The sequence below is a fragment of the Heterodontus francisci genome, chromosome 4, assembly GCF_036365525.1.
Source record: "Heterodontus francisci isolate sHetFra1 chromosome 4, sHetFra1.hap1, whole genome shotgun sequence".
Classification (NCBI taxonomy): domain Eukaryota; kingdom Metazoa; phylum Chordata; class Chondrichthyes; order Heterodontiformes; family Heterodontidae; genus Heterodontus; species Heterodontus francisci.
The window spans coordinates 78,582,082-78,608,675 of NC_090374.1; the positions used below are offsets into that span (position 1 = coordinate 78,582,082).

Below are 26,594 nucleotides of genomic sequence, written 5' to 3' on the forward strand. Positions count from 1 at the left end.
ATGCCTAATCACTTCATTCAACAGATTGCTGAAAACTTCCTCCCAATCAACGTGAGTTCAAAAAGGCCCAGCTGATGTGATCTTTGCAGCCAGACAGCTCCAAAAAAAAAGGTAAAGAACAAAATGCAGACTTCTACTGTGTTTCTGTTGACCTGGCAAAGACATTTGACACAATCATGAAGAGAAGGTGTCTGAAAAATCCTCACCAAGTTTGGTTGTCCACACAAATATACTGAAGTGATCAAACTGGCTAGTGTGATGGAAGACAGGGACAATTTAATCTCCTTCCCCTTTAAAAGCAGCATTAAGCAAGGATGTGGCCTTTCACCATCACTCTTCCACATTTTCTTTGCTGCTATCCTTGAGGCTTTCAGTGATCTTGAAGTTCGAGCAAAGATTAAATTTAGGACTGATAGGTGGCTCTTCAATTTTAGAAAGTTACAAGCTAAAATAAGGGTGCTGTCAGAACTTCTTTGTGAACTTCTATTTTCTGATAACTGTACTCTCATGTCCCACTCCCAAGATATAATGCCAACAATCATGAACCATTCTGCAATCGCTTGTCTGCAATTTGACACAGCTATCAGCCTTAAAAAGATGCTGGTACTTCTCCAACCAGCCCGAGGCAAGGATTACACACCAATTATCAACACTATTGGCAATAACATGCTTCAGGATATTGCCAGATTCGTCTACCTGGGTCTAGGGAAGACAATATCAATACAGAAGCATCTTGCAGAATCCCCAAAGCCAGCTTCGTTTATGACAATTTCAGAAAGTGGCTCTGGAACAAGAGAGGCATCAGCCTGCAGACCAAGCTTAAAGTCTTTAGGACTGTCATTCTGATTACCCTGCTTTATGCCTGTGAAACTTGGTCCATGTATTCACACCACATTAAGAAACTGCATCACTCAACTAAGCTGCCTGAGATGACTTATGAAGGCTAGATGGCATAACAAGATCCCTGACTGAAGTTCTTAAAACAAAGCTTGCATGCCAAGCACAGATGCTCTAATCATGAAGGCACGGTTATGCTGGTCAGATATGGTGCAAATGCCTGATGACCGAATCCTGATCCTTTATGGTGTATTGATAACTAAGAAGCAATCTCAGTTGGATAGCAAGAGTTATAAAGATTGCTTAAAAGTGACTCTGAAACAGTGCAACACAGACATTCACAAGTAGGAACAACTTTCTCAAGCTAAGAGCAAGGCAAGAAACCACTCATAAAGGCAACTCTTATTATGAGAGCCATCGCATTGCTGATGCTGAATGTAAATTCCAGCTGAGTAAGTCTCACTTGAAAAATCAAGAACGCCAACCTGGTCTATTTGGGATCCATTGTTCACTCTCTGGACGCGCATTCCAAGCAGAAATCAGTCTCAGCGGTCATCAAAGAGCTCACTGCTGAAAATATGGGGCTGGATTTTGTGATCAGTGACAAAGCAACTGCGCTCGCCACTGACCTCGAAGAAAGCTTTACGCAAAGATGGCTATGGTGTGGATTTCCCTTTTCCAGATGTCAGTTTGAATCTGGTGCCAAATCAAGGGGATTGTCAAGCTCCCAGAAGTCATGTCATCAAACAGGGTTAGCAGCCAATCACATCAAAGTATTCTCACAGACAGCAAATCAGGAAGTAGAAACCACAGATTCTCTTCACATTTGAGTTTAATCTTAGAGAGAGAGAAATAAATGCTTGGGACATACACAGGATTAAGGTAGAAGCTAAAATATCAAACTTAAAAAATTATTTTAAAAATGGAGAAATCTGGCATTCAACAAATATAAAATTACTCTTTCAGGGTCAGTGAGGTTTCTCAGCAGTAAATATGTACGCTGTTAAAAATCCAATTGCACCTCATTCAATAAGATGTAACTTTTGAGGGCTTTTACAGTAAGTCTAAGAACTTAAGAATGGAAGTTCATGTCAGTTCAAGGATTTCTAATTGATTGTAATCAGGGAAGATCTCAAAAGCGCATCCTCTGGAGAAGCGCAGAATCACTGACAGCAACTTCTGGAATTCCACTTTTAACTCTGCATGCGCAGGCTCCAGAAGTTGCTCTGAGTTTCAGGGGAGTACTGAAAGCTGCTGCTCTCAGTTTCACCATTATTACTACCACAAAATTATGGTACTTTAGCTGTCATTTCCAATATTGAAGGATGAATGGATTGGGTAGCAAACAAACTTTTGATCTCAAGAAACTCGAGTTGGTTTTAGAGACAAGGTCAGTAACACTAACCAAAGAGACTGATGAGGATAGGGATGAAATTTGTAAGCAAGACACAGAAATGAAGAACAACCAGTGAACATACCAAACTGAAGTAAGGTACATTTCCAACATATAAATTTCAGAAAAGCATTATTATGTGAGTGTACAAAAGATGGTTGTGGTTAAGCTACCTGTGGTTCTTGCTCTTCTCCTTCTGGCTCTTTGAAAAGTTCCTCTGCTCCAAATTTCAGGATAGCTGCCAGTTCTTCTTTATTAAAAGGGGTAGAACTGAAATTAGAAGAGATAAGCCATATAAAATGTGAATTTTTGATTACAATCTTATGTATGAGCACACTAGATAGATTAGAAAATGAACTGAAATTCTGGTACACAATCTACAACATTTAGCGGTGCAGTTGAGTCCCAGAGGTAAAATGATTTCTAAGTTCTTTGTAGCATTTACAAAGACTAGACCCAAATTTCTGATTACTCGTTTACAGTAGATTATATACAATGATATGTGCAACATTTTACCATTTTTATAGGACATTGGACTAAACAAAATAAATTACACTAAAGTAAAACATTGAAATAAATTTGACTTGTACCATGAATCTGTGAGTATCCTACTAATGTAAATATATTAAAATAGAAACAAGAAATTCCCTGTTTTCCATTTGAAAATGACATACTTAAGATCAACTTTTTTTTTGCAATAGTGAACTTTTAGATTTCTCTCTCTCTCTCTGTCAAGAAAGTACAACTACATAATGGACAGCCTATTCTCAAATACATCAGCACAAGAAGAGCAATTACCAGATGGTGGAGCCTATTCCAACATTGGATATAGTCTTGCAGTTTAACAAAAGAAAAGCCAGACTTCAATGCTCCTTTTCCTTTTGTATTAAAGGAAAACTTTAAATGGAATATAAAGTTTAACCAAAGCAGAACACCACAGAGTGGCCTTTTAAATGGATTATGTCTAGAAGCTGATAACAGTGGCAATATTGTCACTCAAATTTCAGTATAATGTAATAGTGGGTGCATAAAACCTTCATACTGTGCCAAATTGGACTGTGGAAAACATCTAGCAGTGTGATTGAAGAACCCTAGTCTCTTGAGGGCACTTTTGAGTTACAGTCAAGAGGCTATAAAACACTGTGGGCAGCAATGGTGGGAGCAATTTGACAGCTTTACAGTATCATACAAAATTAAAATGCATTGGTTTAAATGGAATGATTCCTACACTGAATTGGTGCAGGACTAGTACTAATACATTAAAAAATACTAGTTATAACAATTTTTAACACACTTAGTTGTACAAAGACAGCACCCCTCCCCCCTCCACAGTAACAATAAAATCTGAGCTCTGAACAAAAAACAATTAACTGGATATTTTGAGACAATTCTATTTTGCAGGATTATACTTTGCATTGAAAGACATTACAGCCATGACAAACATAATTTATTATGGGTATGGTAGCATTATGGTTATGCTGCTGGATTAATAATTCAGAGACATGAGTTTAAATCCCACCACAGCAGTTGGTGAATTTAAATTCAGTTAATTAACTAAATTGGAATAAAGAGCTAGTATCAGTAATGGTGAATGAGACACTACCAGATTGTTGTAAAAACCCTGGTTGGCCTTTATGTGACTCCAGATCCACAACAATATAGTTGGCTCTAACGGCCACCTAAAATGGCCTAGCAATGCCACTCAGCAGTCACTACCACCTTCTCAAGGACAATTAGGCATGGCAATGAACACTGGCCTTGCCAGAAATGGCCACATCTCGTGAATGAATAAATTAAAAAACGTACTTTGTTTTTATATATATATGCAAATCTGAGATGAGTTTCATGATCACTGTGGAGCGCAGTCTAATCAAATGGGGTAATTTTTAACCGCCAGTCCACTGCTTCTCAATCAGTGGTTGGGTTGTGGGGGCAACAAAGCCATTTCATTGATGCCCAAGGCCTATCTGATATAAAACCAATGCTTTATTAACTGTTTTGTTAATCTGTCCTACCAACTTCAAAGATTTGTGCACAAACACTCCCAGGTCTTGCTGCTCTTGCACCCCGTTAAAAATTGCACCATTTAGCATGTATTAGCACTCCTCATTCTTCCTACCAAATGCATCACCTCACTTTTCTGCACTGAATTTCATCTGTCATGTGGGCTGGATTTTGTTGCCCAGCTCAGGGAGCAGCATGGGTGTAGAAAATGGCGGCTGCCCCCTCCCCAATCATGTGGCAGGGGTGGCATTGGCGACGCCGTTCACAGTGTCACCTAATGCAGGAGCAGGTACTATCCCCATTTTTAAAAGGCTGCCAGACCTGCAAACAGTTCAACATACAAATCATGCAGAGTTGACACCTTCCCCCACTTCCCGATACCAATCATGCAGCGCTGACTCCTTCACCCCACAAATCATGCAGAGTTGACCCCTTCCCCACCTCAGTGGCACCAGCTTCTCCTGGATGGGAAAGTGAAGGCGGGTGAGTGCCACATGACATGCTCAAAATTGGGAATTAAGGCAAGATTGCAGCTAATTAAATTTAAATTTATGCAGAGAAATATTTTAAATATTTAAAGTAGGGTCCTGTCACAGAGTGGCGGAGCTGCCGGCACGGATCCTTGCCGCCGCCAGGAAGATCAAGCCCAGCAATCCAGGCATTGGGCTCCTTGGCAGCTGCTGCCGCTCCGATTCTCCGGCCCCCACTGCCACAAAACCCGATATGGGCTGAGAACAAAATCCAGCCCTTAGTGTGTTCCACTGAAGTCTGTTACTATCCTCTTCATTGTTTACAACATTTCCAAGTTTCAGGTCATCTGTAAATTTCAAAATTGTGCCCTTTACTACCCAAATGTCAAATCAAAAGCAGCAGTGGTCCTAGTTCTGAATTTTGGGGACCACCACTGCCTATCTCCCTCCAGTCTGAAAAAGAGCCATTCATCACAACTCTCTATTTTCTATTCCTTAGCCCATTTTGTATCTATACTGTTATTGCCTCTGTCATCGCATGGGCCAGGTAAGGGCTCATGGTGTTGGGGATAATATATTAACGTGGATTGGTTAACAAACAGGAAGCAGAGAGTAGGCATGAATGGGGCATTTTCAAGTTGGCAGGCAGTGAATAGCGGGGTGCCGCAAGGATCAGTGCTGGGGCCTCAGCGATTTACACTCTCTATTAATGACTTGGATGAAGAGACAGAATTGTAATGTACCTAAGTTTGCTGATCATACAAAGCTCAGTGGAAAGGTAAGTTGCGCGGCGGATGTGGAGAGGCTGCAAAGAGATATAGACAGGTTAAGTGAGTGGGCAACAAGATGGCAAATGGAGTATAATGTAGGGAAGTGTGAAGTTGTTCACTTTGGTTGTAAAAATAGAAAAGCAGAATATTTTTTAAAAGGTGTGAAACTGGTAAGTGTAGATGTTCAGAGAAACTTCGGGGTACTCGTACAAGGAATGCACAAAGTTAACATGCAGGTGCAGCAGGCTATTTGGAAGGCAAATGGCATGTTGGCCTTTATTGCAAGGGGATTGGAGCACAGGAATAAAGTCGTCTTACTAAAATTGTACAGGGTTTTGGTGAGATCGCGCCTGGAATACTGTGTGCAGGTGAAGGGAGATTTAGAAATCCAAACAGAAAGGTGCTGCCTCCTCAAGCTTGCGTTGATGTTCACTGCAACAATGGAACAGGCCAAAGACAGAAATGTTGGTACGAGAGTGACGGGGCGGTGTTGAAATGGCAAGCGATTGGAAGTGCGAGGTCATGCTTTCAGACTGAGCGGTCACTCAACTTTTGCCCAAAAGCAATTCATTATTTGATGTGGTTTAAAAATTAATGCTGTGTTGAATTCAAGTATTTCTTTTCAGAAATTAAAATAATTGATCATTTTTCTACAATACTGCGAAACCTAAATTCAGGGTGAAAGTTCACATTGTAGGTCATCAACAAAGCTGAAAAGAATAAAAGACCAAGTAAATCAGGAAGCATGTGTTATGTGACTCCAAGATTGACCTTGAAGAATCTGCCAAAATGGGAAATCCCTTCTTTTCTCAGTAAACTGTTAGTGCATGAAGATAACCTGATAACACCAACAACAGAGAATCGAGGGCAAGAGATTTAGTTGAGCTTTCGAATAACAATTAATAAATGACAAATTTTTTAGTTACTTGTTCCAGTACCACAAAAGATATCACAGAAGGATACGTACTTTGTAGGATTGGAACCAGTGTGTAGCACAGTTTTCCCTGTTGTATCCATTCGCTGTATAACAAGGTGATCCAGCACCATCTTTTTCTTTGCTCTTTCAATGATCTCTTCTTCTACTGTTCCCTTTGTAACCAGCCGATATATATTAACCTGAAAGACAAATTACATAAATTATGTCCTCACAAATGAATTTTGAATCAAACTTTTAAAAAGCTGATGGTTAGGAAAAAAAGTTCAAAAACAATCACAAGTTTTTAAACATGGTGCATCTTTGATAATTAGACATAAAACAATTTTTGGGTTTGGAGTATGACTTTTTAAATAAGGGAAAGAAAAGTGTGTATGAATATTTACGGAGAACTTTTAAAGTTAACAAATTACACTCAACATGGTTATGATTAAGTCCCACTATGATGTTAATCATAAACATTAACATTAAGTGAAATGTTGTACCTTAACCAGCAGCAGGGGAATAGTTACCTGCTTTTTCTGACCGATTCTGTGAGCTCTTGCTTGCGCCTGTAAATCATTCTGTGGATTCCAGTCTGAATCAAAAATAACTACAGTGTCTGCAGATGCCAGGTTTATACCCAACCCTCCCGCTCTGGTTGACAGCAGAAAGCAGAAGTCCTGTGGTTATAAGGAGACAAATTCCTAAAAGATTCTTCACAACAGTGCACAAGCAATATCCCCTTTCCCAGTAACCAAAGCTGAAAATTATATTCATACATCATTTGGTTTTCCAGTTTGAATAGCTACAGGTAGCTAAACATTCTAACTTTCTCTTCCTTCCTATTGTTGTAAAATAAACATTGCAACCAATCTTTATGTACAATAATAAACATAGTAATCGATGAATGCTAAATCTATGAAATTCCACAATACCGAAACTAAATTAAGTAACAAATTAAGCTTACTTTAATTGCTCTTATGAATGTACCCAAATAATCTCTCACTATGAACAGTCTTGGACTTACAGAAGTTGTTGAATACCATACTTATTTCGCAAATGAAGACAATAGCAACTTGAAAGTGAGATATCTGGGCTGTTTTACAGATGGAACAAATATCAATTCAATACCCGCCCATATAAGACTGTTTATACAATGCATGTGTTTGATTTAAAAAATAATAATTTATGCTTTACACATCGAGTTTGATCCAATAGAATGTGTTTTTCTTTGAGAAGCAGTACAGAGAATGTCATGCAAGAGTTATTACCGCATGTGATTACCACACGGAGGGTGGCTGGCGAAGATCTAAAGGGGTGCTGCTGGTTATTGGGGTGTCGAGGGCAGATTTACCTATTTCATTCTTGGTTTAGTGATAAAAACAATAAATACATTACACAGTGAGTGTTCACATTTAAAACAATTATAAATCACTGGTTAGGCTTCAGCTGGAGTATGGTGTCCATTTCTGGCACCACACTTTATGAAAAGGGTGTAGAGGAGATTTACCAGAATGGTACCAGGGATGAAAGACTTCAGTTACGTGGATTAGAGAAACTGGGATTGTTCTCCTAACAGCAGAGAAGGTTGAGGGGAGATTTAGTCGAGGTGTTCAAAATCATGAATGATTTCGACAGAGCAAATACAGACAGACTATTTCTAGTGGCAGAAGGGTCAGTAACCAGAGAACACAGATTTAAAGTAATTGGGTGAAATGAGGATAATTTTTTTTTGATGCAGCAAGTTATGATGATCTGGAATTCACTGCCTGAAAGGTTGTTGGAAGGAGAATCAACAGTAACTTTCAAAATGGTATTGAATGAATACTTGAAGGGGGAAGGTGTGCATGGTTATGGGGAAAAAGGTGAATAGAATTAATTGAATAGGTCTTCCAAAAAGCTGGCAAAGGCATGATGGGCTGAATGGCCTCCTTCTGTGCTGCATCATTCCATGTTCAGAGAGAATTTTAACATTGCCTTATTTCTTCTGCCACTACTAGAAATTTAAAAGTAGATATTTCAGGATCTTGCTGTTTGTTATAAATTCTCTGTACAATTCAACTGGATCTTTGGAAAGTACATGTGATTGCCTTTATATGTCACAATATATACAATCTAAATGAAAATTTACATTCTAACAATCAATTTCATTGCTTTCTGTCAAACAAAAATGTTTGTTAAATGATACACACAATAGGAAAGTTATTGGACAGTTGCTGCTGTGGGTATTGCTACAAGTGATTTGATTATGACTTTTGCCCCTCTCAATGTCAATTATGGGAAAGCAGTTTAAGGTTGGTTGATGAGTTATCTGGTCACATATGTGGGGTTAACTCTACCTCCCACATACGTGTGAGCAATTTATCAGCTACACTGGTCATATAAGTATCAAAACCTTGGTCACAAGCACAGTTTACAACTTCCAGGCTAAGAAATGTAATAATGGCTCCTGAAGGCAGGATTAGTCGGAACTGCTGTATTTCAATATATTTCTACATTAACTGTATTGAAACTTTTTCACTATTTAATCAAACCTTTGGTGTAGCTAAATTCTCTCGTGGCATTTTTCTACAGCTTATGGCAGTGAGTTTTCCTTTTGTAGATAGAGTGCAGCATCAGCTATCGCACATATAAGAATCTCTAAAAGGTCAGAAACAATCATTTCACTAAAGCAAACAGACCTTGGGCAATCTCACAATCACTAACAGTAACTACACTATCATACTAAAATCTGAAATAAGACAAAAAAATGCCAGAACTTCATAACAGATCCAACAGCATATGAACCAGAAAGATAGATCAAAATTTCAGGGGTAACTCTTCATCAGAGCAGGAAAAGTTTGTAATAGTCATAATTTAAATGAAAAAAAATCTGATGACAAGACCATTTCTATCTCATTTCAGAAGATGACAGGTTCAGAAAATTTCAAAATTGAATCACTTTCCCCACCTTTCTCCTCTCCCTTGCTAGCTGTTCACCAACATTAGGTAGTGAACAAAGGATGAACTGAACCATGGCCTTACCCCACAATCAATGGCTATGCCAGTTTAACTGGCTGGCTGAAAATGTATTGACTGGATGACGTACATCATTTCTCCCTCAAACGACCTGGCTAGGACCAGATGAAACTCAGCTGAACAAAATGGGCAGCGTCAAGCCCTGGGAATCAAATCCACAGCCATCTGAAGAGGGGTTAAATCCCCACTTCTTATCCAATTGCTCACTCTCTCCCTCTCGTGCGCTCACACACAAAAAACTTAAAAGTCTTACATCTGATCCTTCTGCATTGAAATGGTCCAGTGCTTGCTTCCTCAGCTCTCCCTTAATAGATCCATCTAGTCGCTGTAAGAGAAAGATCAATAACCAATATTGTAAGGCACACTACAGTGAAGTGCAGAAAAATTACTACATTCTTCAGATATGTCTTTTGCTGATGGACTCTGGCTATTCATTAGAACATAGAACATAAGAGACGGATGAGAAAAAAGATTTGGCTCAAAGACTGATCCTCTAATACTCAAATTTACCTATTTTCACATCAAAAGTGTCACGTGTAAACAAGTTAGTTTTGAAATCTTACATGAAGCAATTTTTCATACCTTTGGAATATGAGCTCAAACAAATAAGGGGAGCCAGGTGGATCATATTAAGTATGCCTTTTTGTAACAGGAGCTTTTGAAAATTCACCTTTTATTCCTAAAATTTTAAATTTAGGGCCACATGCATGTGCTTGTGCTCATAAAAGGCTGTTTCTTTGTCATTATCACATCAGAATACAGAACATGCAAGAGTTTCACCTTTACAATTCATTAGCACCAGAGCTTTGTTTTGTGAGGGGAGATGCACATATTAACATAGTAAAAACACAAAAGATTAAAAATCACTTTGAACAAAAATCTGGCAAAACTCTTCACTGACTGTATAAGGCTGCAGCAAAAAAACATACGATGGAAATACGAGGATGGTAATCTAATTGGATAATTCTGTAAGATCCAGCAATTGGCTGCACCAAATAAATTGTGTGCATTTATTACAATTGCATGCTGGAATGTATCTGTCAGTCACAACAATGATCCTTGGAAAAGCTGCAAACTGCAGGTGGCCCCAGAGGAAACAACTAATGATGTGATTCACAGGTTATGTTGCCTTGTGTTTAGTGGCCATTATAACCACTTGGAGCAATTTTGGATAAAGTAAATAAACAAAAAACATATCACAACCAATTTGTATAGTGGCTATCAGTATAAATCAGGATTTGAGCATTCCTGGAACAATTTAGCATGAAGTAGCTTTCAGTGATTTTTTTTTTTTTACAGTGTTATAGCGTAACTTAATAATAAGGGACTTCCAGATCAATCCCACGGTGAGGAATAAGTATGCTATGTGAAAATTCCTTTATTGGAGATCAGCTCACAAATGGAAGAAACAAAACAACAACCGTCATTTGTCCCACTGGACGTGAATAAACAAATTATTTGCACGAATTAGCTCATGTGCATGATTCAGTGGGTTCAAAAAGAGTGTTTGAAGCTGTTATTTAGCTGGAAAAGAGTTAATCCCGCTAAAAAAAAAAACACAAATTAAAAAGGTGGAAATATTGCAGTTCAGTAATCGCAGAATCATACAGTACAGAAGGAGGCCATTCGGAGCTTCATACCTGTGCTGGCTCTTTGAAAGAGCTATCCAATTAGTCTCACTCCTCTGCTCCTTCCTCATTGCCCTGTAAATATTTCTGTTCCAAGTATTTATTCAATTCCCTTTTGAAAGTCACTATTGAATCTGCTTCCATCAACTTTGCAGGCTGTGCATTCCATATCATAACAATTCACCGTATAAAAAGAAATTCTAATCACCCCTCTGGTTCTTTTGTTAATTATCATAAATCGGTGTCTTACAGTTACTGACCTTTCTGCCAGTTGGAACAGTTTCTCCCTAAACCCCTTAAAATGTATTCAATCTCCCCTTAACCTTTTCTACTCCTAAGGGGAACAACCTCAGCTTCTCTAGTGTCTCCATATTACTGAAGTTCCTGACCCCAGTACGATTCTAGTAACTCTCCTCTGTGCCCTTTCCTAGTCTTTTCCTATATTACAACAGTGACCACACTTCAAAAGTACTTCATTGACTGTAGAGCACTTGAGAACATCCCTTGGTCATGAAAGGAGCTATATAAATCCAAGTCTTTCTTTTTTGACATTCTTCCAAAAGTACGGTGCCCAGAATTGGACACAAATACTTCAGCTGAGACCTAATTAGTGATTTATAAAGGTTTAGCAATACTTCCTTGCTATTGTACTCTGTGTTTATAGTTATAAAGCCAAGGATCCCAATTTTTGTTAAAATCAGTCGTATCAACTTGTCCTGCCACCTTCGAAGATTCACATATGCACACCCCCAGGTCCTTCTGTTCCTGCACCCTTTAAAATTGTACCATTTATTTATATTGCCTCTCCTCATTCTTTCTACCAAAACTTTCTTCACAACTCTCAAAAGATGCCACTACAAAATGACTACATTTTCTTCCCAACCAACACACCTATTCCTAACATGGAGAAGAGATAGGCCACCTGCAAGCCTTTTCCAATGTTGTACTGTAACTAATTACCTGGATCAATGCAAGAGTAAACCAGGGTTAATTTGCTTCTTCCATGCAGAAATTTTAACATCGGCTCAGTTCAGAGCCCAGATGAGATCAGGCGCTCTCTGTATGGTGAAGCACAATGGCACCAATGACCTGCTGCAAAAAAGAATTGTCTGCAAGCACATAATTTGGATCAGTCACTCCAGTAATGCGTCTGCTAGATCTGTGCAAAGGTACTTCTGAAAATTTTCATTTTTCCAATCATGCGGTAATATTTAAGGGCATGTCATCTTTTACCTGCCGATAGATTTCTCCCTTGCAAGTCCTTTTTGGATCCTGCACTTCCTTGGTGCCTGCTCCTAGACCACTTATGCTACACCTAACCACATAAAGTAGGGAATGAAGGAAACGTATCAGCTGATTTTCACTCTACTTAGAACCTTCACACGTAACTTGGTTGAGATTGGGAACTCAACAGATTGGGCTGGGAGGAAGGAAGTTAATCCTTTCATTCCATGATGCCATATATTGGCACTCCAATATGCCACGATGCTCTATGATTTTGTTCTACTACCATTGACACATAATGCAGTATATGTCTGAAGAGGAAGTGACATGAAAGACTAAAAGCACTGTCATCTACGGTTATGTGTAAATTTTTCATAATGCTTAATAACTAGAGTGAGAAAACTGACCTGGAAACAAAACTGTTGGCACTTCAAATATTCTGCTAGAATGTCCAGCATCCGAACCATTTGAGAGAAGATAAGAACTCTGTGGCCTCGCTCCTTTAGTCGACAAAGGAGCTTGTCCAACAGTATCAGCTTCCCACTATTACGGATCAAATGCTAGGAAAAGAAGAAATCAGGAAAAAATGACTCAAGCGAAAAAAAGAGACCCACATAGCTTTTCATAGATAGTTAAATGCATAACCAATTGAACGGCCTACAACAACCATAGTTATTTTCACAGAAGGTTTTGTAGCATTATAACTACATTCATTTCAAATTCATAAATGGACACTGCAGATTTTCTCCTGTCTTCTCTTAAGTTAAAAGTGAAACCAATCATTATCTGTACACCACTATTTTTAATATCAATAAGTAAATTGTGAAGATGATTATAGAACATAGAACAGTACAGCACAGTACAGATGTTGTGCCGAACCTTTAACCTACTCTAAGATCAAACTAACTACCTACCCTTCATTCTACTATCATCCATGTACCTATCCAAGAGTCGCTTAAATGCCCCTAATGTATCTGCTTCTACCACCACCGCTGGCAGCGCATTCCATGCACCCACCACTCTCTGTGTAAAGAACCTACCTCTGATATCTCCCCGAAACCTTCCTCCAATCACCTTAAAATTATGCCCCCTGGTGATAGCCCTTTCCACCCTGGGAAAAAGTCTCTGGCTAGCCACTCTATCTATGCCTCTCATCATCTTGTACCCCTCTATCAAGTCACCTCTCATCCTTCTTCGCTCCAATGAGAAAAGCCCTAGCTTCCTCAATCTTTCTTCGTAGGACATGCCCTCCAGTCCAGGCAGCATCCTGGTAAATCTCCTCTGCACCCTCTCTAAAGCTTCCACATCCTTCCTATAATGAGGCGACCAGAACTGAACACAATATTCCAAGTGTGGTCGAACCAGGGCCTTATAGAGCTGCAGCATAACCTCGCGCTCTTAAACTCAATCCCCCTGTTAATGAAAGCCAACACACCATACGCCTTCTTAACAACCCTATCAACTTGGGTGGCAACTTTCAGCGATCTATCGACATGGACCCCAAGATCCCTCTGTTCCTCCACACTACCAACAATCCTGTCTTTAAGCCTGTATTCCGCATTCAAATTCGACCTTCCAAAATGAATCACTTCACACTTTTCCAGGTTGAACTCCATCTGCCACTTCTCAGCCCAGCTCTGCATCCTGTCAATGTCCCGCTGCAACCTACAAACAGCCTTCCACACTATCCACAACTCCAGCAACCTTCGTGTCATCGGCAAACTTGCTAACCCAGCCTTCCACTTCCTCATCCAAGTCATTTATAAAAATCACAAAGAGCAGAGGTCCCAGATCCTTGTGGAATACCACTGGTCACCGAGCTCCATGCTGAATACTTTCCATCCACTACCACCCTCTGTCTTCTATGGGCCAGCCAATTTTGTATCCAGACAGCCAACTTTCCCTGAATCCCATGCCTCCTTACTTTCTGAATGAGCCTACCATGGGGAACCTTATCAAACGCCTTGCTAAAATCCATATACACTACATCCACTGCTCTTCCTTCATCAATGTGTTTTGTCACATCTTCAAAGAATTCAATAAGGCTTGTGAGGCATGACCTGCCCCTTACAAAGCCATGCTGACTATCTCTAATCAAACCATGCTTTTCCAAATAATCATAAATCCTGTCTCTCAGAATCCTCTCCAATAATTTGCCCACTACCGACGTAAGACTGACTGGTCTATAATTCCCAGGGTTATCCCTATTCCCTTTCTTGAACAAGGGAACAACATTGGCCACCCTCCAATCATCCGGTACTACTCCAGTGGACAGTGAAGACGCAAAGATCATCGCCAAAGGCGCAGCAATATCTTCCCTCACTTCCCGTAATATTCTTGGGTATATCCCGTCTGGCCCCGGGAACTTATCTGTCCTCATATCATTCAAAATTTCCAGCACATCCTCCCTCTTAACCTCAACCTGTTCCACGCTGTCCTCACAAACGACCAGGTCCCTCTCACTAGTGAATACTGAAGCAAAGTATTCATTTAGGACCTCCCCTACCTCCTCCTACTCCAGGCACAAGTTCCCTCCACTATCCCTGATCGGCCCTACCCTCACTCTGGCCATCCTCTTGTTCCTCACATAAGTGCAGAACGCCTTGGGATTTTCCTTAATCCTACCCGCCAAGACTTTTTCATGTCCCCTTCTAGCTCTCCTAAGTCCATTCTTCAGTTCCTTCCTGGCTACCTTGTAACCCTCTAGAGCCCTGTCTGATCCTTGCTTCCTCAACCTTAAGTAAGCTTCCTTCTTCCTCTTGACTAGCTGTTCCACATCTCTTGTCACCCGAGGTTCCTTCACCCTACCATCCCTTCCCTGCCTCATCGGGACAAACCTATCCAGCAGTCGCAGCAAGTGCTCCCTAAACAACCTCCACATTTCTGTCGTGCATTTCCCTGAGGACATCTGTTCCCAATTTATGCTCCCCAGTTCCTGCCTAATAGCATTGTAATTCCCCCTCCCCCAATTCAATATTTTCCCATCCCGTCTGCTCCTGTCCCTCTCCATGACTATGGTAAAGGTCAGGGAGTTGTGATCACTATCACCAAAATGCTCTCCCACCGAGAGATCTGTCACCTGGCCTGGTTCGTTGCCAAGCACCAAGTCCAACATAGGCCAACTAGAGGGGAGACTATCTACATATTGAGTCAGGAAACCTTCCTGGACACACCTGACAAAAACTGCTCCATCCAAACTATTTGCACTAAGGAGGTTCCAATCAATATTTGGGAAGTTGAAGTCACCCATGACAACAACCCTGTTACTTCTGCACCTTTCCAAAATCTGCCTCCCAATCTGTTCCTCCCTGTCTCTGTTGCTATTGGGGGGTCGATAGAAAACTCCCAACAAAGCGACTGCTCCTTTCCTGTTTCTGATTTCCACCCATAATGACTCAGTAGACAAACCCTCCTCGATGACCTCCCTTTCTGCAGCTGTGATACTATCCCTGATTAACAATTCCACTCCCCCACCTCTTTTACCTCCCTCCCTATTCCTTTTGAAACATCTAAACCCCGGAACATCCAACATCCATTCCTGCCCCTGTGATATCCACGTCTCCGTAATGGCCATTGCGATACACAAAAAACAATTGAACTTCCACATATAGTCTTATTCATACAGTACACATTGGGGGCAATTTTGTAAAATGGCGGTATTAACCCCGCCAGCCTTTAAACAATTCTCCCCATTTTCCTTTCTGCTTTCAATGAAAATGAAAATCGGGGGAGGTGTTTAACCTCAAGTCAAAATTACTCCGATCAGTGCTAGTTACTAAACTAGCAATCCATAGGCCTGGATTAATAATCCAGAGAATGTGGAGTTCAAACCCCACCATGACAACTTGAGATGCTTTGATTTTAAAAAAAATCACTCAAAAGGACTGTCATTAATCCAGTGCACATGCACATATATCACATACATACTTCCCGTATGCACATCCTCTCTGAAATTATACCTGTAAGGCCTCCTGCCTGTCATAGAAATTATCTTCTGGCAGTTTAATGAGGTAGCAATGGTTGCAACACTTTTTAAGTTCCATCATGATATTGAGAAAGCCGGACGTGCTGCCTTTGCACCCTTTGCTCAAGGCTTTGTAATTCCTGGTTAAAATCCATCTATTGCATTGCAAGAAAAAAATATTGACAATTAATACCAACATTATAATAAAAAGCAACAGTAAATACAGCCAACTAATTGAACTATTAGTTACATCACAGAGCTTATTTTGGAGAAGTCTGTTGAATGTCCAGAAGTTACAGTTCAAAAAAAATTGAATGGCTTTATACACAAACATTATCCACTACTAGTCAAAATCAAACGCCTAACAATACCACAGGTAACCATTCACTTATCCATTCAGTGCTCCTCTGAGCAAGTTTCATGCATTATACTTCCCCACAATGACTCAAAAAGTTTATATACATTTGACCTTTTTTTTGCAGGTCTGTCAGCATCTGAAAAGGGAAATGATTAACACTTCATGTGTAGACCCTTCAACAGAACGCAAAACCTGGCCAGTCCTCTGAAGAAGGGCCTCTACACCTGAAACATAGGTTTACTTTTTTTACTTACAAATGTCAACAGACCTGCTGTGTATTTCCAGCATTTGCAGATTTTTCTTTAACGCCTCATAATCTTTGTATATGATCTACAAATACTGCTCGAGTATTCAGTTTAGCCAATTCAAATTGCTTTTGTATGCACAGGACTGGATTTTAGAACCTCTCCAACGTCGGGGGTCATGGTGGGGGGGGGGGCGAAAAATGCCTCTGGGAGAGACCCTCCATGGGCCTTGGCGCCAGGAAGGCCCCGCCCGATATTGCCGGTGGGAGCGAGGCCTCTTGGCAGCCTCCCTACTGCTTGGCGACAGGACCAGGATTTACATAAGCAAATTTATTTAAATACTTGCATTAATGAGCATCTTGCTCCCGACATCCATGCTGCACCGATATTAGTGCCAGTGGCCGCCACTCCCGCGCCTTCGGATCTCCATTCGGAGAACTGAGGCGTAACACTGGTGGGGAGGGGGGAGCAGGTAAGTTTCTCTGTGCGGGGTGGGGTCAACCTATTCTGATTGGTCTGGGTATAGTGGGAAGGGGTTGAAGGTAAAAGTTTATAAACATTGGGGGAGCGGAAAGGTCAGATACATGGTGGGGGGGGGGGGGGGGAAGAGGGAGGGCAAGGAATGTATGGTTATTGGGGGGTGCGGGAGAGGGACTAGAAAATTTAATTTAATTTTTCTAATTAAAGTTAACATTGGTATATCTTTAAATATTTTAACTAATTTGAAGGGCTCAGAGCCCTTTAAAAATGGTGCCGGTGCCTGCGCAGTGGCGCCGGATGCAGTTGCCGGAACACCCGCCCCCTCCACATCCTTGGTGGATGTGGCCATTTAAATGAGCTGCCGTGTTTAATATCTCGGCAGCTCCGCACGAACGGTCCACGCGTGCAGGTCGCCATAGTCTACGGCCACCGAATCCAGGCCACCACCTTGGCCAATAAGAAGTCTGAAAGAATTTGTTCTTATGGGGCATTACTTACTTATAGTATTGCTTTTGTACTGCACTCATTTCCACTCGCAAGATTTGTTCAACTTTAGCAGGTAGAGATTTCTCAACGTCTTTTTTCACTCTTCGCAGCAAGAATGGCTCCAGTTCCCGGTGAAGGCTTGTGTATCCAACTTCTCGTCCTTTACCGTGTTCCTCTTCAAACACTTCCCAGGAAGAAAATCTTTTCCCCCCCAAACAGAAATATCACTTTTATTTAGTAACATACATAAGCTACTCACAAACAAAATTATTTCAAAGTGATTACGGGCAGCAATCTATCGGACAGTAAATTTTCCTGACAATTTTTTCAAACATTTTTATATTGTCGATGCCACAAAAATAAATTCTCTACTAACTGATAAAGACAGATAAGCCTTTCAAATCAATGATTCAACTGACAAAAACATGATTTTTAATCATTTATTTTGTATATAAAATATTAACCAAGGTACCTTTTTCAAAAAACAATTACAACGAAACGTAAAATTGCCACTGCTATTAAAAATTGCAATCACGAGAATTCAACCGAGATATGTACAGGCCATTCATGATCACTTGCAAGAAACAAAACCCAATTGTCAAGGTTTCTTTCACAGGCAGAAGAAACGGCATTTGGATTACCGTAGAATATTAAGTTGTGTCAATAAATTGATGGGCTAAATTGTTAACTTTTAATGACTGTATTTTGCAAAAAATTACGAGACCACGAGATTCACTGCAGTTTCTGCCACAAAGCTGACGAGTCTCCTATTCTTCAGCTATCATTTTGTGAAATACTTATTTTTATGCTCTGCACCTACAGAAACTGGAATTGTCAGGAATAAGCCATCAAAAATTAGCATAAACTAATTAAACTTTTTAATTCTGGCTGTCAGGCTGCGTATTTACTGAAAATACAGAAGTAAAACACAGACACACACAACACACACATCCCATAAAAATTGTTTTAAACACCAATGCCTGACAAATAAATCAACAAGGTCGGCTTAAATCAATTCCAAAGAGGGAAAGAATTTTTCCAACAATGAAACAAAATGTGCCATTGTTGTTGTTGAGTCGATTGGATAAGCAAAAGCTCAAATGAGCCACAGTACTATCAGAAGACAAGGCACAGAAATAGTGCAGGGCTAGAGATGGAAGAGTGAACAGCTGACTTGAAACTACAGAATTTTTTATAAAAACCCATTAAAAAAGACCCTGCATTTATATAGCACCCTTCATAACCTCAGGATGTCTCAAAGTGCTTTAAAGCAAATGAAACGCTTTTGATGTGTTGCAATGTAGGGAACACAACAGCTAATTTGCGCTCAGCAACATCCCACAAACAGCAATGTGCTAATGACCAGATAATCTGCTTTACTGGTGTTTGTTGACATAAATATTGACTGTGACATCGAGGATTCCCTGGGTTAAGATATTTTCCTAAAGGGAGTGAAACTTTCCTGCTGTAAGACACCTTTACCCTTACAATTTTTGCTCCTATATTATCAAACTTGAATTCTTAGTCACACTTACTTTTCGGGCATGATGAAGTGAAGGAGAGACCAGAGTTCTTTGAGTGAGTTTTGGAGTGGAGTCCCAGTAATGAGCAGCCTGTGATTGGACTTAAAGTCCATCATGGTTTTATAAAGGAGAGAATCATCATTCTTCAGACGATGGGCTTCGTCCACCCCGATGAAAGCCCAGTTTACACCTCCAAGGAATGACTGAAACAAAATGTCAAACCATAATATTAGAAGTATTTTAAACCTACAATTTGGTGACATTTCACATTTTGAACTTTTATCCGGAAATGGTTCAAAATCTTGGAATGGATTTTACTACCCCTCAATTCTGTTATGTTTCTATTCAGTGGCCTAAAAAACTTTCCACATTAAAACTACATAACTGTAAAATCTAGTGACTCATACTAGGATATAGTTGCAGAGGTTGGCAATCCACCTGTAGCTCACCCAAATGGAAGCTGTTTGAGCATGATCCTAGGCAATGTCCAAGGGCTATTTTACACTGGGCTCGTACAGCTCAACCTGATCCTGACCTCACATGATATACATGTTTTAGCACTTTCGAACACAGCTCCCTTGATAACTGATTTTTTCATCTCCCTTGCCCAGAGATTTTAACTTATCAAAGATATGGACCAAATCTTGAATCTTCCACAGCAGTGAAAGCTGCTACCACACTATGTGTTTATCCACTTAGCCATCATAGGTCTGTTCCAATGTTATGAGCTTTCAAGTTGAATTTTTATTCATCTAGTCCCAATAATGTCATAACCCCACTGTCTGAAGAACATCCTTTACTATCATGTGACTTCCTACTTTCCCATAGCAACTATCTGACCTCTGAATGAAAATGCATTGCTAATGAGCAGTCTTTTCCCTAGTATGTTAAAAACGTTACATGATCAGTGCTAGCTACATTCAGATTCATGTTTCATAGGTGAAAAGCATTCAAATACACAAAAACAAAATACTACGGATGCTGGAAATATGAAATAAAAACAGAAAATTCTGGAAATCCCCAGCAGGTCTGGCAGTATCTGTGGAGAGAGAAACAGAGTTAACATTTCAGGACATGACCAAAACTGATGAAAGATCATTGATGTGAAACGTTAAACTCTGTTTCTCTCTCCACAGATACTGTCAAACTTGATGAGTATTTCCAGCATGTTCTGTTTTAATTCAAATACACATACTTTCTTTTGCTACTTCCCATCCCGAAAGTGGAAAATTTTAAAAAGTGTTCAGGGACCTGCATACAGAACTTATTTGTTGAAAAGTAACAGGGCCTTCAATGAAGATATTCCATAAATCTAAATCAAATCACGTCAGATGAACCTGTTTTATTGGTCCTCAGCCCTCAATTTTATTAAAGCCACATCGCGGTCTATTACACATTCAATACTATGAATTGCATTTCTAGATCTCGTGTCATCTTTGGCATTTCCTTGGTTATTAGCATAATTATGCGCACTAAACAGTACAGCTTCATCAGATAAGTATAAGAAGCATTTTAAACTTATGGATTATTAAATGAAAAGCTCCACAAATATGAAGGATTTTTGCACTGTAGCAAACCTGTAAATTACAGAATTGCTGGCTTTTAAAGACATCACTGGGGCGAGTGTGGAGTGAGGATTTACATCGGAAATGTCCCTTTGTGATGATTATAACTTAAAAAAAAGAGAGCTGGTTGCATACTTACTTTGTCCTTCAGCAAAATCTCATATGTTGTCAATAAGATATTGAATTTTAACCGCTTAGTCTGAGGATGCATCCATTCATATGTTCTTATCTAATAGGAAGCAAACAAATTTAAAATAATCAAAGGGCTGGATTACATGCTTATTGATAGATTATTTCACTTTGACAGATTGGCAAGGGGACATGTATTTAAGCTATGAAATAGTAAGAATCGGGGAGGCAGGGGCGTAGCGATGATGTCACTGGACTAGAAATCCAGTGCCCAGCTAGTGCTCTGCGGACATGGGTTTGAATCCCACCAAGGCAGATGGTGAAATTTGAATTCAATTAAGAAATCTGGAATTAAAAGCTAGTCTAATGGTAACCAATGTTGATTGTTGTAAAACCCATCTAGTTCACTAATGCCCTTTAAGGAAGGAAATTTTACCTGGGGTCTGGTCCAGACCCACAGCAATGTGGTTGACTCTTAAAATGCCCTCTGAAATAGCCTAGCAAGCCATTCAGATCTAGGGTAATTCAGGATGGGCAATAAATGCTGGGCAGCAACATACACATCCCATGAACAAATAAAAAAAATCAGGCCGTTTGTTTCCCAGGAAGTAGTGAGCCTCTGGAATGTGTTGCCAGCTGGTGCAGTGTATGCTGACTCTTTGCATGCTTTCAAAGTAGAGTTGGACTGGTTGTTCGCTGGGACAGAGATCGCATCATAATTAGTTTAACAGTTAAAGTACGCATGCTCAATGCAATCTCCCAGACTGGTTTCAATCGGGATTGAATCAAAAGAGAAATTTTCTAGATTTTTCCCTCCCTTATTGGACCTGGATTTTTTTTTTTTACCTCAGCCAGGAGATTGCATGGTTGTGGGAAGGGTGGGAGGTGCTGAGGGTCATTTACGACTTTCATTTTTTTATGTTCAAAAATGAAAGTTACTGGTAAGAACAACCTCTGTAAAAATCTCCACAAAGTTAACTTTTAGCATACCAAAACTCTGGTTTAGCCATTCTGCACCAGATCTAGCTGGACCACATAAAGCGCCATTGGGTCCTACTCTCATCTGCTAAAACTGATCATCCTGGAATGCAAAGATCATCCCCAGCTTCTTTTCTCTGCTGCAAATCATCTCAAACCCCACACCCCTGTTTCGCCCACCTCCAGCAAGTTGCAAGAGCTCATGAACTTCTTTGTCCCCAAGACTGAAACCATCAGCTGCCTCTGCTGCTTCCATCGCTCCTTACCCTAGCCCACCAGGCCAAACTTCTTCCAAGATTCTCCCTGCCCCAACCTGGAATTCCCATCTTTCTCTAGTTTTTCTCCTATCTACCCTCATACTCCCTCCGATCTCATCTCGGCCATGAGACTCATCTCCTGCTCCCACACCCTATTTTCACTAAACTGATCACCCAACATCCCTTCCGAGCTCCGATGATAGCAGATACTGTTGACAGCTGACCACGCCATTCTCCTCCAATGCCTCTCTGTCATCCAGCTGGATGGGACTGCACTCACCTGGTTCCATTCTTACCTATCCAGTCATGGTCAGAGAATCACCTAAAATTACTGCTCTTCCTGCTCCTGCAACATTACCTCTGTTGACTCCAAGGATTTATTGTTGGCCTTCTATTTCTCATCTACATGCTGCCTCTTGAAGGCATCATCCAAAAGCACACCATTAGTTTTCACATGGACAATGATGACACCCAGCTCTACCTTACCACCACCTCTTTGTTCCTAAATTATCAGACTGCTTGCCTGACATCCAGTACTGGATGAGTAGAAATTTCCTCCAACTATATACTGGGAAGACAGAAGCCATCGTCTTCGATCCTCATGTTCGCAACTTGATGTCAAATCTGATCCGAGATGAGCTTCCAATCACATATCCATGCCATCAATAAGACCGCCTATTTCTACCTCCGTAACATTGGACGTCTCTGCCCCTAGCTCAGCTCATCTGCTGCTGGACCCTCATCCATGCATTTGTTACCTGTAGAATTATTCCAACACACTCCTGATCAGCCTGCCGCATTCTGCCCTCCATAAACTTGAGGTCATCCAAAATTCTACTGCCTGTATCCTAACTCTCATCAAATTCTGTTCACCCAATGCCGCTGTTCTTAATGACATACACTGGCTCCAGGTTAAACATAGCCTCGGTTTTAAAATTCTTATCCTTGTTTTCAAATCCCTCCATGGCCTAAGGTGGCTGAACAGCTGGTGCAGGAGGGAGGGTTTCAGATATCTGGATCATTGGGATCTCTTCTGGGACAGGTGGGACCTGTACAAGAAGGACGGGGTGCACCTAAACTGGAGGGGCACAAATATCCTGGCTGCGAGGTTTGCTAGCGTTACTCGGGAGGGTTTAAACTAGTGTGGCGGGGAGGTGGGAATCAGAGCAGTAGGACAGCAGGAGAAATAACTGAGGGGGAACTAGTAAATAAGGCCAGTAAGACTTAGAGGAAGAGCAGGCAGGGAGATGTTGCTGAGCACAGCGGGACTGGTGGTCTGAAGTGCATTTGTTTCAATGCGAGAAGTATAACAGGTAAGGCAGATGAACTTAGAGCTTGGATTAGTACTTGGAACAATGACGTTGTTGCTATTACAGAGACTTGGTTGAGGGAAATCAGAATTGGCAGCTAAATGTTCCGGGATTTAGAAGCTTCAGGCGGGATGGAGGGGGATGTAAAAGGGGTGGGGGAGTTGCATTACTGGTTAAGAAGAACATTACAGCTGTACTGCGGGAGGACACCTCGGAGGGGTCATGCAGCGAGGCAATATGGGTGGAGCTCAGGAATAGGAAGGGTGCAGTCACGATGTTGGGGGTTTACTACAGGCATCCCAACAGCCAGCGGGAGGTAGAGGAGCAGATATGTAGACAGATTTTGGAAAGATGTAAAAGCAACAGGGTTGTAGTGGTGGGTGGTTTTAACTTCCCCTATATTGACTGGGACTCACTTAGTGCTAGGGGCTTGGATGGGGCAGAATTTGTGAGGAGCATCCAGGAGGGCTTCTTGAAACAGTATATAGATAGTCCAACTAGGGAAGGGGCCATACTGGACCTGGTACTGGGGAATGAGCCCAGCCAGGTGGTCGAAGTTTCAGTGGGGGAGCATTTCGGGAACAGTGACCATAATTCCGTAAGTTTTAAGGTACTTGTGGATAAGAGTAGTCCTCGGGTGAAGGTGCTAAATTGGGAGAAGGCTAATTATAACAATATTAAGCAGGAACTGAAGAATTTAGATTGGGGGCAGCTGTTTGAGGGTAAATCAACATCTGACATGTGGGAGTCTCTCAAACGTCAGTTGATTAGAATCCAGGACCGGCATGTTCCTGTGAGGAAGAAGGATGAGTTTGGAAAGTTTTGGGAACCTTGGATAACGAAGGATATAGTGAGCCTCGTCAAAAAGGAAAAGGAAGCATTTGTAAGGGCTAGAAGGCTGGGAACGGACGAAGCCCTTGAGGAATATAAAGAAAGTAGGAAGGAACTTAAGCAAGGAGTCAGGAGGGCTAAAAGGGATCATGAAAAGTCATTGGCAAACAGGATTAAGGAGAATCCCAAGGATTTTTATTCGTATATAAAGAGCAAGAGGGTAACCAGGGAAAGGGTTGGCCCACTCAAGGACAGAGGAGGGAATCTATGTGTGGAGCCAGAGGAAATGGGCGAGGTACTAAATGAGTACTTTGCATCAGTATTCACCAAAGAGAAGGACTTGGTGGACGATGAGCCTAGGGAAGGGAATGTTGATAGTCTGGGTCATGTCGTTATCAAAAAGGTGGTGGTGTTGGGCAAAGCATTAAGGCAAAGCATAAGTCCCCAGGGCCTGATGGGATCTACCCCAGAATACTGAGGGAGGCAAGGGAAGAAATTGCTGGGACCTTGACAGAAATCTTTGTATCCTCATTGGCTACAGGTGAGGTCCCAGAGGACTGGAGAATAGCCAATGTTGTTCCTTTGTTTAAGAAGGGTAGCAAGGATAATCCAGGAAATTACAGGCCGGTGAGCCTTACGTCAGTGGTAGGGAAATTATTAGAGAGGATTCTTCGGGACAGGATTTACTCCCATTTGGAAACAAATGAACTTATTAGCGAGAGGCAGCATGGTTTTGTGAAGGGGAGGTCATGTCTCACTAACGTGATCAAGTTTTTTGAGGAAGTGACTAAGATGATTGATGAAGGAAGGGCAGTGGATGTTGTCTATATGGACGTCAGTAAAGCCATTGACAAGGTCCCTCATGGCAGACTGGTACAAAAGGTGCCGTCATACGGGATCAGAGGTGAGCTGGCAAGATGGATACAGAATTGGCTCGGTCATAGAAGACAGAGGGTAGCAGTGGAAGGGTGCTTTTCTGAATGGAGGGCTGTGACTAGTGGTGTTCCGCTGGGATCAGTCCTGGGACCTTTGCTGTTTGTAGTATATATAAATAATTTGGAGGAAAATGTAGCTGCTCTGATTAGTAAGTTTGCGGACTACAAAAAGGTTGGTGGAGTTGCGGATAATGATGAGGATTGTCAGAGGATACAGCAGGATATAGATCGGTTGGAGACTTGGGCAGAGAAATGGCAGATGGTGTTTAATTCGGACAAATGTGAGGTAATGCATTTTGGAAGGTCTAATACAGGTGGGAAGTATACAGTAAATGGCAGAACCCTCAGGAGTATTGACAGGCAGAGAGATCTGGGCGTACAGGTCCACAGGTCACTGCAAGTGGCAACGCAGGTGGATAAGGTAGTCAAGAACGCATACAGTATGCTTGCCTTCATCGGGTGGGGCATAGAGTATAAAAATTGGCAAGTCATGCTGCAACTGTACAGAACCTTAGTTAGGCCACACTTGGAATATTGCCTGCAATTCTGGTCGCCACACTACCAGAAGGACGTGGAGGCTTTGGAGAGGGTACAGAAGAGGTTTACCAGGATGTTGCCTGGTCTAGAGGGCATTGGCTATGAGGAGAGGCTGGATAAACTCAGACTGTTTTCACTGGAACGACAGATGTGGAGGGGCGACATGATAGAGGTTTACAAAGTTATGAGTGGCATGGACAGAGTGGATAGTCAGAAGCTTTTTCCCAAAGTGGTAGAGACAGTTACTCGGGGACATAGGTTTAAGGTGCGAGGGGAAAAGTTTAGAGGGGATGTGCGAGGCAAGTTCTTTACACAGAGGGTGGTGAGTGCCTGGAACTTGCTGCCGGGGGAGGTGGTGGAAGCAGGTACGATAGCGACGTTTAAGAGGCATTTTGACAAATACATGAATAGGATGGGAATAGAGGGATACGGTCCCCAGAAGTGCAGAAGGTTTTAGTTTAGACAGGCATCAAGATCGGCGCAGGCTTGGAGGGCCAAATGGCCTGTTCCTGTGCTGTACTGTTCTATGCTCTAAGGCCCTCCCTACCTCTGCAATCTCATCCAGGTCTACAACCCTCCGAGATATCTGCACTCCTCTAATTCTGGCATCTTGCGCATCCCTGCTATTGATCAATCCACCGTAAGGGGGCAGTAGCATAGTGGCAATGTCACTGGGCTAGTAATCTGGAGGCCCAGGCTAACGCCTTGGGGACACGGGTTCAAATCCCATCATGGC

General features: G+C 41.3%; 1 protein-coding gene across 3 annotated transcripts in view; it reads right to left on the bottom strand.

Moving 5' to 3' along the window:
* The window catches only part of chd1 (chromodomain helicase DNA binding protein 1), a 211,756-nt gene that overhangs the window by 53,025 nt on the left and 132,137 nt on the right, over positions 1 to 26,594 (bottom strand). For all 3 annotated transcript variants that reach the window (XM_068029758.1, XM_068029756.1, XM_068029757.1), the window contains exons 13-21: positions 21,021 to 21,110; positions 19,329 to 19,519; positions 17,806 to 17,994; positions 16,220 to 16,379; positions 12,668 to 12,820; positions 9,662 to 9,733; positions 6,921 to 7,070; positions 6,442 to 6,590; positions 2,404 to 2,500 (exon numbers count right to left, since the gene is read on the bottom strand). In XM_068029758.1, coding sequence (XP_067885859.1) covers positions 2,404 to 2,500; positions 6,442 to 6,590; positions 6,921 to 7,070; positions 9,662 to 9,733; positions 12,668 to 12,820; positions 16,220 to 16,379; positions 17,806 to 17,994; positions 19,329 to 19,519; positions 21,021 to 21,110 — 1,251 coding nt within the window. The remainder of the gene's footprint in view (positions 1 to 2,403; positions 2,501 to 6,441; positions 6,591 to 6,920; positions 7,071 to 9,661; positions 9,734 to 12,667; positions 12,821 to 16,219; positions 16,380 to 17,805; positions 17,995 to 19,328; positions 19,520 to 21,020; positions 21,111 to 26,594) is intronic.